This window comes from Leiobunum rupestre, chromosome 2 (assembly GCF_980474605.1).
Source record: "Leiobunum rupestre chromosome 2, qqLeiRupe1.1.hap1, whole genome shotgun sequence".
Lineage (NCBI taxonomy): Eukaryota > Metazoa > Arthropoda > Arachnida > Opiliones > Sclerosomatidae > Leiobunum > Leiobunum rupestre.
Window position 1 is genome coordinate 26,735,506 of NC_143385.1, and position 13,296 is coordinate 26,748,801.

Genomic DNA, 13,296 nt, shown 5'->3' on the forward strand with positions numbered 1-13,296 from the left:
TTAGATTTATAGGCCTATCGAAATTGAATTAACTTGTGGAAAAAAATTATTCTGCATTGTTTGTTAACTTGTATATTCAAAATAATTTTATTTAGAATTTTCGAAACTAGTTTCATAAATCATCGCATATTTCACCCTACGTTTTAGATTTTTTTTAATCTGAAGTCATTATTTTTCAATTTATCATTAGTTTTTTAATAAACTAATGGAATTCGAAACAATGTACTATATCCCAGTACATTGTCGTTAACTTAAGCGATGTTCAGAATTATAGCAATATCATTTATTACTTTTAATGATATTCAAAACAAATATCTCTTAAAAGCTGCAGTTCTTTACGAACTAAAGAAAACTTCCAAGCTTTTTATTGAAATTATTCTATGGAATCTATAGCAACGTCTTAAACCCTTCTAATGATATTCTATAAATGTTTCTAAGTAAAGTAACCCATTTGCTATAGATAATCTATGAAATCATTACTATACAGGGTGTTTCTTTTTGCTCGAAATTTCTGACTTTCATAAAATTACACTACTCTTCCAATGGAATTCAAAAAAAGTTATTTTAGCTTGTCACTTTTTCAAGTCGTATTTTTTCAGTGAAAAAGACATCTATTTTTTTCGCGCTAACGCTATTTGTACGTTTTCGGTGACGCTCTACACTTTTCTCATTGACAATTTTCTTATAGCACCTAGCGGTTAAAATTTAAATTTTCAAAAAACGTGAAAATATTTTTTCGATTTAGATGCAATTTTGGTAGAAAGTGTCCCCCGGCACGTATAATGTACAGTGCAAATTTCAATTTTCTAGAAAACATAGTTTTTGAAAAAAATCACTTTTTCGAGATAAAAAAACACCCTGTATATTCTAAAAACGATTTTAAGTAAAGTAACCCATTTCCTAAAGACAATTTATGAAATCTTTACTATATATTTTAAAGACCGTTTTCACAATATCTCTACTAACATTCTATAAACCGCTTTATAGAGGTTTGTAGAGATGGATTCTGATTCCCATCCTCGCAGCCTTTGTAGCTTAAATTCGTCTGCTTTCCCATTCAAGTTTGCTATATGATATGACTTTGAATGCCCAATAAACACAGAAGAACTTTCTCCAGAAAAGCTGTGATGATGGTACCAGGGGTTAATGCTATGCTGAAATATTCTTAGTAACTTCAATACATTCTTGGTCTTAGGAACACCCAGTGTCGTATTTCCGCCTAGGCCAACCTAGGTCGTGGCCTAGGGGCCCATCCTTTTAAGGGGCCCTCCAGTGACCGTAATTTCTGTATTCGAAATTCCTAGCTAGAAGATTATGTTTTAAATTACCAAAATTTCTGCCTGGCAGTTTACGGACGCAGCCTTAAATCGAAATGTTGCATAATTATCGCATATTTAGTCGACGATTGTTAAGAGCTTTTATTTAGTAATATAACCGTAGAGCTCAGACCTCTACGCTGAATCAGGGAAATTCAGGCACAGCCTAGTTCCAGGGATAAGAGTAAATGCCCAGGATCTCTTAGTCCTGCCCTGGGAACACCGCCAAAGATAAATATGTCAACATCGAGGTCATTTATCTGTTTTATTCATGAATTATTGAACAAAAATTATATACAGAATGCTATTCTTTGGTACCGCAGTAAGACAGAAGTTTCCCATAAGTGCATTGCTGCTTACAGCACTCGTCACTGACTTGTCTGGCCACTCGCTCCAGAACGGAAGACGACGACTTGGAAGCGGGAAAATCATTATCCGAATATGATCCCATGTTTCTTAAGATAAAATACATGTTGGATGGAAAATCTATGGAAACCGAAAAAAAAATATTATTAAATCCATTTATCATTACCGAACTAAAATGAAAATTATAGTTTTAAATCACATTAAATTGATATTGGAACTATAGTTTTCGAAGACATTAAATTGAAAGGGTAATTATAGTTTTCGAAGACATAAAATTGAAGCAATTAAATTGAAGTGGGAATTAAAGATCTATAAAATAATAAACTGAAATGGTAATTATATATTAAAAGACATTAAATCGAAATGGTTACTACAGTTTTATAAGACATTAAATTGAAATGATAATTATTGTTCTTAAGGACATAAAATTGAAATGGTAATTAAAGTTTTAAAATTAATAAAATTGAAAATGTATTTATAGTCTTAAAAACATAAGATTGAGATGGTGATTATAGATTTCAAATACATTAAACTGATATGGTATTTATAGATTTGAAAGACATTAAATTGAAATAGCAATTAAAGTTTTAAAACACATTAGATTGAAATGGTAATTATAGCTTTAAAATATATAAAATTGAAATGGTGTTCTAGTTTTAAAAGACATTAAATTGAAATAGCAATTAAAGTTTTAAAAGACATTTAATTGAAATGGTAATCATAGCTTTAAAAGATATTTATCTGAAATGGTTATTTTATTTTTAAAAGACATTAAATTGAAACATTTTTGGTAATTTTAGTTTTAAAAGACATTAAATTGAAACATTTTTGGTAATTTTAGTTTTAAAAGACATTAAATTGAAACGTTTTTGGTAATTTTAGTTTTAAAAGACATTAAATTGAAAAATTTTTGGTAATTTTAGTTTTAAAAGACATTAAATTGAAACATTTTTGATAATTTTAGTTTTAAAAGACATTAAATTGAAACATTTTTACAGTTATTCAATGAAACCTTATGTTTCATACTATAATATTATGAAAATAGGAGAAAAGCTTTTAACAGATTTCAACTTTATTTTCTTCATAGTACCTAAAACAAGTCTTCATTTCGTCTTGGATGAATAAAGTAGTAGGTCTGATTCATAAGCAAAAACCACATTTTTTAAATTTCATCGCTAGTCAGCGTGCATTCTGAGAGAAAGGTGAAACTATTCCTGCGTAAAAACTTTCGACGGCGAGCTAAAGATATTAAACCTAAAGCCGTTCAATATTTGGGTGGAAATCGTTCCCATATGGGACACCGTGGCGCTAAAAACGATGAGGCGTTCTGAGAACTAAAACGCCCCATCTAGATTCGTGTCCAGCGGTTTATTTGTAAAAGACTCCGCACCCTTAAAATGAAAAGATCACTGACCACTGGAGTAGTTTTCGTCGCTCGATGGCGAATTTCTTTTTCTGAAGACTCCGTCGCAGACCATACTGAGGGCATCCGCCAAATCCGAACCGCAGATTCGTTGTCTTTTGGTAATTTTCTGGAGGACAAATCTATCGTTGCTAGAGTCTGAGTTTGGCATCGAAACGCAGTAATTAAGAGCTACCCACAAGTTACAGAAGAAGAACACGAGCCGCAGCATCTACATTTGACAAGTAAAATAATGAAAGTTATCTCAGAATTTAAAAAACAAACCTGGTCGTGCCAAATTCTATAAATGTAGATGGCGCTAGCCAACAATGGGCTGGTTTCTCACTTGTTTTTTAACAACGGCGTGCGTCACACGTTGGGTGTCACTTATTAATAGGAACTATCCGCCGAGAGTGCGTCGCGCGCCGTTATTATATTGAAGTGAGAAAGCCGCCTAATGTTGGGTAGTGCCACCTTCAGAAAATTCGGAGTAAAAAACGAATATTGAATTGTGTTTATTTTCCTAATTTTTTAAAAGATTTCTAAAGAAAAACGAAGAATATTATGTTCAGAGCGTTTTGTGGCTCTGAAAAGAACTCGAGGTAACAAGTTCTTTACAATAGTTATAATTTTTACTTGCCGCAGTTTGTAACAGTTTCAGTTAAGATCAAAGAAGCATAGAAAAGTGATTTCAAGAATATGTCAAACCAGAGCCATCTGACCACAAAATCAACATTTCATTAAAACCGACAAATTTTCCGCGATTCAAAAATTTTATGGTCTTCCAAATAGAAATGCTTTAAAATTAAAATGTGCAATAATTTTGAATAACCATGGATTTGCGTTGTCATCTTTTAAAAACGACTTGATCTAATATCCAAATTTTTATTCAACTGGATTCAAGACATATCCAGTTAAATCAATCAATGCTCTTTAGATGAAATAATTTCCATCCAACCCCGAAGAAGTTGAATTTCATTCATTATAATTTAAACAAATATAGTACATTTTCGATTGTAATTTTCAATCTAAGTAAAATTTTTATGTGCCCAATTTTGGGCTTATCTTTTTGGAACCATCACTCCACACAAAGCTATCACTAGAAATTTCAATTCAATGGCACCCTTATGTACATAATTATTGATCTACGGACATGCTTATGAAGCGATATTACTTACCATTCCTCTTTTAAGATTGAAACTGTTGAATATCAGCGACAGAAGGAGCAAACGCCAACTCCACAGTATGAGAACGATTGAATGAAACAACTTGTTGTGCAGTCCACAGTTTATATATACTTAGTACCGTTGTTAATCCCTTTTTAAAATAGGTTCCCCAAACATCACTGAGTCATATCAAAATCCTGGGGATTAACCACGCACTGGCACTTTCTCTCTCTCTCTCTCTCTCTCTCTCTCGTACAATCCACACAGAACTGCAGTTTTCTGGTAAAAGGAAGTGTCACTTACATTACAGCTTAAGCCACTCGTGATCGCAAAGGGATGTAGTGACTACATCCAGTGCTCGGAAAATAACAGCCAAAAGAAAAAGAAGAACGTTTGTTTTTGCCACTAATTCTTTTTATTAAGTCAATCATGTACTGAAACTTTATTGATTTATGTGTTTACTACAAATAAGAATCTGGAGCAAGTGTGTGTGTCGAAAGGTTTGAGAACGGAATTTAATTGACGGTTTTAGATTCGATGGAATCGCGTGCTTAGAATATTTAAAATTGTTGTTGAAATCACTAAAATTACTTCAAAAAGCAAATAAATATCGGTCTTTTTGGACAGATTTCAAAATTCCTTTGAAAAGCGTAGCTTTATATGAAAGCAGATTTTACGCTCTATATTTAATTTTTGTTTAACAAAGATCTTTAATTTTATATACTCATTGCTTAAGCTCCTAACCCGTTTAATCGCTAGGACATTGTAGTTTAAATCAAGGTGTGATAAAATTTCTACAATGCCACAATGCATTTTGAAAATATAAATTTGATATAAAATCTAAAATGTAAAATGTTAAAATTAATATTTCGATTACGTAATCACTCCACGACCAACTATGATTTCGCGAGATTTTTTAGTGCTATTTTTTTACTATTATGTAACTTATGATAATAATTAACGGAACAAAGGAACTATAATGCATAAAAAGCCAGAAGATATTTCAAACAATTTTCAAAAGAAACCGAATTATGAAAGCATAATGGGGAACGGCCAAGATTTCCAAATATGGCCTTATTTCCGTATCAAAAGATTAACTAGACGTTCAATATACTAGCACGTACCTTTTTTTGTCTTGAAAAATAGCTTTTGGCCAAAAAAGTTGAAACGACAAATAACGCCAGGTGTTTGGGTTTGAATTTTCGCCACCATCTTAGGGGCCACCGCCAGCGCCCCTAACCCCTTATGAGCGATTTGCGAACTATCCTAACTTTTAAAATCGCGCAATTTAGGCTTAAGTCTCTTATAACTGGAACGCGCCGAAGGTGCAAAACAATTTTTTGCGTCTTCAGCAGCCCGCGCTTTTACGTTGTTTTTCTGTCTCACCGACTTCTCACCAGGTGTCGCGGCAGACGCGCGCTTTTCGATTTCCCGAAATTTCTTTATTTTATTAAAAATTAACCACTCAATATTTTTTGATTCGGTTTTCGCCATAAATTTTAGTTTTTAATGGGCTATAGGGATATCTAACTGGTTATAGCGTGACCTTTTCCCTTTAACCTCTCATTTAAGGAAACGCTTTAGGAGACGTCTCACCAAGGCTTTTGGCACCTAATTTCATATAATATTGTAATAGTACCGGTAGTTTTGTCCCTGGTTAAAATGCCAAATCGTTGAGTTATGAAACCAACTATCTGGTACACTCTTAATTGGTACGAGATGAAGTAAGCTCTAGCTGAAAGCTAACTTAATGAAGTAATCTGATCTTGGAACCATTAAATCCATTTTATTTCTAGAGACTTTGTTTCACCGACTATTACATTTGGTTTTAGTTAGAAAGTAGATTTTATTTACACCCAGTTGCAGCAAGAAAAGTATCATTTAATTTGAAGTTTTCTAAGTAGTCTACAATAGAGTATTTTTTTTTAATTTGGCCAAATTCAAAATTTTATATTAATGAAAAATTAAGATTATAAATTATATAAATATAAATTTATATATTTAATAGTATACAAAAGTGTGTATAAATGAATAGGGTTTCACATTCATACTTAAAAAATGGGCCCAAACGTAATATTAGTACCACATCGGCCAAATGTATGGGCCCTCCAGTGCCCCAATAGGCATCACTATCGAGAAAATTTTATACTCACGAATCGACGTATTATTTACAGATGTGGTCTCAGCAGTTTCCAAGAAATACGTTTCCCAAATTTAAGGGTCCCCGGGGCCCGAATGGGTATCACGATCGAGATAAAATTAAATGGGCGTATCGTTTATATTTATAATAAGATTTAAATTCTAAAAATTTAAATTAACGGCACTTGTACATTAAAATAGAATAAAAAAGGAAGAAAAAGCCTCTATATGCACAAAAATTTTAGTTTATTTAAACTAGACGACTAGTTTCGCTACCCGTTCGGGAGCTTCCTCAGGTCTGACCGCTGGGCCGCGTTATACATCCATTTATAACTTTCACAATTCAAGGTTACAAAATTTTGTTTCTGAAAATTAAAAAATTAAAAATAAAAAAATAAAAAAAACACTCGACAATTTATACAAGAGATAGTTAATTCTGTAGACAAAAGTAAATGAAAGTTAATAAGTGTAAATATAACTAAACGTATACAAAAAATTATTTAAACACTGTCATGGCTTAATCAATCCACATTGCCGCAATGAGGCTACCGGGGCCGTCATGTAATGGTCAGTTTTATATATTATTTTTATTTTAAAAATAATATATAAAACTGACCATTACATAAAATTAAACATAAGAGAATCGTTGGAAATAGTTAAAAAACGAAAATCGAATTCGTTAATTTTAAATAGAGATGACGGCTGTAATATCCTCAAAAATATATATATTTTAAAAAGATAAAAAAAGCACACGCGGCATCTGTAAGCGCGCGCCACGTTTTAAAAGTAGTAAATAAATAATTGTTTTAAAATAAGGAACGACGGTTTAATTTGCAACTCATAAAAATACGCTAAGCCTAACATCAAATTAGAACGGAAATTCGTATAAAGAAAACCATCATCGAGAATATTATAACGGCCCCGGTAGCCTCATTGCGGCAATGTGGATTGATTAAGCCATGACAGTGTTTAAATAATTTTTTGTATACGTTTAGTTATATTTACACTTATTAACTTTTATTTACTTTTGTCTACAGAATTAACTATCTCTGGTATAAATTGTCGAGTGTTTTTGTAATTTGTTTAATTTTTTAATTTTCGGAAAAAAATTTTTGTAACCTTGAATTGTGAAAGTTATAAATGGATGTATAACGCGGCCCAGCGGTCAGACCTGAGGAAGCTCCCGAACGGGTAGCGAAACTAGTCGTCTAGTTTAAATAAACTATAATTTTTGTACACATAGTGGCTTTTTCTTCCTTTTTTATTCTATTTTAATGTACAAGTGCCGTTAATTTAAATTTTTAGAATTTAAATCTTATTATTATGTATCCGCACACGGGAATTACGGCAAACAGATTCTGGCGTATGCGATATAAGCTATTTAGACAGCTTTCACAATTAGGTTTTTTAGTCACTTGCAAAAGACTTAAAGTGATCCCCAACTTCATCAACGTTAAATGCAATATTAGAAACTTCAGAGCAGACAACTACATTGCCGCAGTAAGACTACAACTACTACCATTCAAAGAAAACGACGGGACATAGCAATCCTTGAGAGTCAAGTCTACAAACTTCATCTACAATTCTACCAACAAAAACCAACGTTCGACACTGACACCTACCAACACCTATGGTATGATAATAATTTATTTACAAATTTGTGCATCAAAAATTTATCCGAGTGTAGAGAGCTAGACAGAAAATTAGACAGTCTTACCATCTCGCAATTACAAACTAGGACAACTAGTGAACCAGAACTTTTACCAGAACAATTATGTCTTTTAAATAACCCTAAAATCATTAATAAGTCCAGCTACGTACCCACTAGCGAGCAAATATCCGTGTTAGAACTAGGCCTTAACTTTGCAATAACCCCAAAAAACTTTCCGAAAGAAGAACTAATTACAGAAATTGAAGTAGGGTTAAATAAAATACCTAACAATCAAAAATCGATCTTACGCAATAATTGTAAAAAAACACACTAAAAAACGGTATAAAATTAAAACCTAATTTATCAAAATCGGAACAACGCGCGCTAACCGACTTGAAGAATAATAAAGACATTTTAATCACCCGTGCAGATAAAGGAGGTTGCATAGTTATATTAGATCGAAAAGATTACGAAGCTGGACTCAATGACCTCCTTAGTGACAATAAAACTTACAATGAAATAAAGAAAGACCCTACTAATAGCTTTCACGATAAAGTCAAAAAAAAACTATTAAGCAATGCCATTCATTAACGGAACATGAATGCAAACGCTTAATTAAATCACATCATTCAGCCCCCAGAATGTATATTCTACCCAAGATCCACAAACCTACATTAAAATTCAGACCAATCGTTGAAAACGTTAACTCATCAGCACAACCTATCGCAAAATTTATTGTTAAAAAATTTAGTTATTTATCAATCGAGCATAAATATTCACTTAACAATTCAAGTGAATTAATCTCTGAACTCAGAAAATTAGAACTTAAAGAAGATGACATATTCGTGTCCTTCGATGTCGTTTCGTTGTTTACTAGCGTACCTGTACCTAACGCGTTAGAAGTCTTCAGACAAAGACTTGTAGATGACAACATTAACCCCCTTGAAATTGAAGATACTTTAACTCTCGTTGAACTGTGCGTGAATAATCCCTTCTTCAAAGCGAATAAAAGAATGTACATCCAAATTTTGGGTCTGGCAATGGGCTCGTCACTTAGCCCCCTCTTATGTGACATCTATGTAAATAAACTAGAATCAATCGCGCTACTTAATTCCCCATTTTTAATTGACTTTTGGAAACGGTATGTTGATGACATCTTAGCATTGTGGCGACACGGAAAATCTAACCTGCATATTTTCTCAAATTATTTAAATTCACTAGACGCCGCCCTACAATTTACACTTGAAACTGAAATAAACAACTCTATTCCGTTTTTAGATATAATTATTACTAAATCTAATGCTACCATAAAAACAAATGTATATCGTAAACCTTTTTCAGTCTGTATGCCGCCACACGCTCGATCGAACCATCCAAATAATCAAAAACTTAGTTCTTTTTACTTTTTTATTGACCGCGCAGCAAAAATATGCTCTACCACATATACTCGTAATCATGAAATTGCTTTAATTAAATCGATTGCCAATAACAGAGGTTACGACGTGTCCATTTTAAATAGAGGTATAGATCTCATTTTACACAGAAACTTAATTGATATAAACACTAGACTGAAAAAAGAGTTTAAAACTAAGAACTGTGTAATTTTACCTTATTCGAATATATCTAACGCCATCGGCAACGCGTTCAGTAAAGCCGACATGAAACCTATTTACAAACCAATTAACAAATTGGTTTCTAACCTCATTGGTCAAACTAAACGTAACCTTAAATTCAGAATTAATGAACACAGATTAGCCGTTCGCAACCAAAAGGTTTTAACGTCAGCACTTGCTGAACACGTTGCCAAAACTGGACACCAACCATATTTTGACAAAATAAAAATAATATATAAAACTGACCATTACATAAAATTAAACATAAGAGAATCGTTGGAAATAGTTAAAAAACGAAAATCGAATTCGTTAATTTTAAATAGAGATGACGGCTGTAATATCCTCAAAAATATATATATTTTAAAAAGATAAAAAAAGCACACGCGGCATCTGTAAGCGCGCGCCACGTTTTAAAAGTAGTAAATAAATAATTGTTTTAAAATAAGGAACGACGGTTTAATTTGCAACTCATAAAAATACGCTAAGCCTAACATCAAATTAGAACGGAAATTCGTATAAAGAAAACCATCATCGAGAATATTATAATGGCGACGGAGAGTTAAATAACCCACAACTTCATCAACAATCAACACCTATCAACTTTATCAAGTCTTTATCAATATCTATCCAACCATGGCCATCGCCAATCCGAATTTTCCACCTTTCATCGTCTCTGAAGACAGGGAATCATTGTCCGTACGTTGGGAAAGGTACGGGAACCGTCTCCGCCGATATTTTACAGCCTTTGACATCAATAATGCCGTAAGAAAGAAAGCCCTGCTATTGTTTTACGGAGGAGAAGAACTGGAAGACATTGCTCAAACTATAATCATCCCACCAGTGCCAGCAGGAGCGAACGCCCTTGACGTCTTTGAGGAAATCGTTGCCGCTCTCAATAACCATTTTTTACCCCAACGTAATCAGGCTTTCGAAATATTCAAGTTTCGACAAGCGACACACAATGAAGGTGAAATGATAGCCGACTATCAGACCCGTCTCCGAATCTTAGCTTCGACCTCTCAATTTGCAAACATGGAACAAGAAATTTTTCTACACATCGTGCAAACTTGTCGCTCCGCCTCTCTTCGCCGTAAAGCGCTTAGAGACCCAGCAATGACGCTCAACGAGTTACTCATTCTTGCACAATCGTATGAAATTGCAGATCAACAAGCAAAGACCATCGAAGGTCAGTCCCACAACCTAGGACAAGGACCATCAGTCGACGCTACACGACATACCCCGAATACCTTTCGCAACAAAGAAATTCGGCTTCACTCACAAAATCAACCAGGTCAATCAAATCAATCGAATAGATCAAATTCAACCAACACACGGGTTCTACCACAATATCAGCGACCATATCACCAACGTTATCAATCACCAAATCACCGATATGAATCTCACACCAACGTACCCCAATCACAACAACATGCGTGCTATCACTGTGGACAACAGCGACCACATCGAGGACAAGACAGACCTCTTTGTCCTGCGTATAACGCTACCTGCAACTGGTGTAAAAAATTGGGACACTTCGAGAAATGCTGCAACAGCAAAAACCGGCAGACTCGAGACAACAATCAGATCGTGGCGACAACAGAAACTGACGAAAATGAGTTGGACAGTGACGAAGATGATCAGATGGATGAATGTCAAGAAGGGATCATGATTATCAATTCTATCACTAAACGTAATAATCAAGATTTGTCTACTGTAAACTCAACACAAAGTCAACGACCAACGAAAACGATCAATGTCAATGGTACAAACGTGAATATCCTGCTCGATTCTGGATCGTCTATCAATATCTTGGACAACGAAACCTACATAAAGCTATCACCCAAACCAAACCTAACGACGTCGGATGTAAAGGTATACACTTTTGCATCTCGAGATCCTCTACCTCTTCTAGGTAAATTCTTAGCAACGATCACCTACAACGGCCAAACGATTCAAGCGCCCTTCCATGTACTCCACCACACTAAAACAGCTTACCCAATCTTGGGATATCACACACTATCATATTTAGGTTTCTTTCCAAATATCACTTCAGTCCTACACGATGCAAATCCGTACGATGCGGTACTCGCCAAATTTCCGAGCATCTTCGAGGGCGTTGGAAAGCTAAAAAATTATCAAGCCCACTTATTCATCGATAAAACGATCCCACCAGTAACGATAAACAATCCGAGAATTCCATTTCACTACCGCGAGCAAGTCAAACAAGAAATTGACTATTTGTTACAACACGACATCATCGAGCCAGCTGTAGGACCAACATCTTGGTTATCGCCACCTGTAATAATACCAAAAAAGGAAAACCCGAGCAGCATTCGATTGTGTGTGGATATGCGCCAACCAAATCGCACCATCAAAAGATCGCGTCATCTCACACCGACAATCGACGATATCGCTCAAAAGATGTCCGGCATGACGGTATTCGCCCATTTAGACTTGAATAAAGGATATCATCAGCTGGAATTAGATCACGAGTCCAGAGACATCACCACGTTCGTCACCCATTTGGGAAACTTCCGATACAAACGACTTAATTTTGGAATTAGCTCCGCAGCGGAACTATTTCAGAAAGTAATCGAACACGTGATCCAAGATATTCCAAACACCATCAATACAAGCGATGATATCATCATTGGGGGAAGACACACAGGTGATCTACTCGACAAGCTTGAGCGAACCCTACGAAAAATCAGCGAATCAGGAATTACTCTCAACAAAAACAAGTGTGAATTCGGAAAACAAACACTTCTTTTCTTTGGACACGTTTTCTCCAGCGAAGGGTTGAAACCCGACCCCAAAAAGATCGAAGCTCTCGAACGACTGCCATCGCCAAAGAACATAACTGAATTACGAAGTTTCTTGGGACTAGCAAACTACACTGCAAAATTTATACCCAACTATTCAACTATAACAGAACCACTTCGCCAACTAACAAAAAAAAAGAACCATTTATCTGGACTAATGTTCACGAACAAACTCTGAACAAGATAAAAACGAGTATCAAATCAACTACCACGCTCAGCTTCTTCGATCCTAAAAAGAACACAATCATTATGGTCGACGCCAGTCCGGTTGGGCTTGGCGCCATGCTCACCCAATGCGGTCAAACCGGACAAGAAACCATCATCGCTTTCGCTAGTCGATCATTAACACAAACCGAACAGCGTTACTCGCAAATCGAACGAGAAGCTCTGGCGATTGTTTTCGCGTGCGAACATTTTCGTCTATATGTTTCTGGAGCTCCGTTCACCGTTTTAACCGACCATAAACCTTTAGTTACCATCATAAACAATCCACGATCAATCGCTTCTATCCGAATACAAAGATGGTGCCTGCGTCTACAACATTTCAAGTTAAACGTCTCATACCAACAAGGAAAGACAAACCCAGTAGATTACTTCTCTAGACATCCTAACACAATGGAGCTACCCTATGAAGACGAATCAATCGCGGTAATTCATCAATTCGGAGCCATTACCGTTGAAGTAGTTCAAAAGGAAACTAAAACTGATACGATCCTTCAGAAAGTTATCCAAGCCATAAAAGACAACTCATGGGATCAGGTAGAAACGCAAATCGACAGCAACGACAAACAACAATGGTTAGCGTACAAAAACTGCAGAAA

At 34.9% G+C, this 13,296-nt stretch overlaps 2 protein-coding genes across 2 annotated transcripts; one reads left to right on the plus strand and one right to left on the minus strand.

The window, feature by feature from the left end:
• Positions 1-1,567: 1,567 nt before the first annotated feature.
• LOC149956658 (insulin-like peptide 4) lies at positions 1,568-4,325 on the minus strand. Its single transcript, XM_090164746.1, has 3 exons — positions 4,263-4,325; positions 3,097-3,316; positions 1,568-1,802 (listed from the first exon to the last, which is right to left on the minus strand). Exons 1-3 carry the CDS (start codon positions 4,263-4,265, stop codon positions 1,621-1,623), a joined length of 405 nt encoding a protein of 134 aa, XP_090020872.1. The 5' UTR covers positions 4,266-4,325; the 3' UTR covers positions 1,568-1,620.
• A 5,961-nt stretch (positions 4,326-10,286) lies between these two features.
• On the plus strand, positions 10,287-12,653 carry LOC149956659 (uncharacterized). The gene has a single exon (XM_090166909.1). The coding sequence runs from the start codon at positions 10,287-10,289 to the stop codon at positions 12,651-12,653; it is 2,367 nt and encodes a 788-aa protein (XP_090023035.1).
• Positions 12,654-13,296: the final 643 nt, after the last annotated feature.

Bases quoted from the DNA above. Each gene is read 5' to 3' on its own strand.
- LOC149956659 (XM_090166909.1), top strand. From the start codon at position 10,287: ATGGCCATCGCCAATCCGAATTTTCCACCTTTCATCGTCTCTGAAGAC.
- LOC149956658 (XM_090164746.1), bottom strand. The intron at 1,803-3,096 runs GTCAGTGATCTT...CGGTTTCCATAG, and splicing joins CGACGAAAACTACTCCAGTG to ATTTTCCATCCAACATGTAT.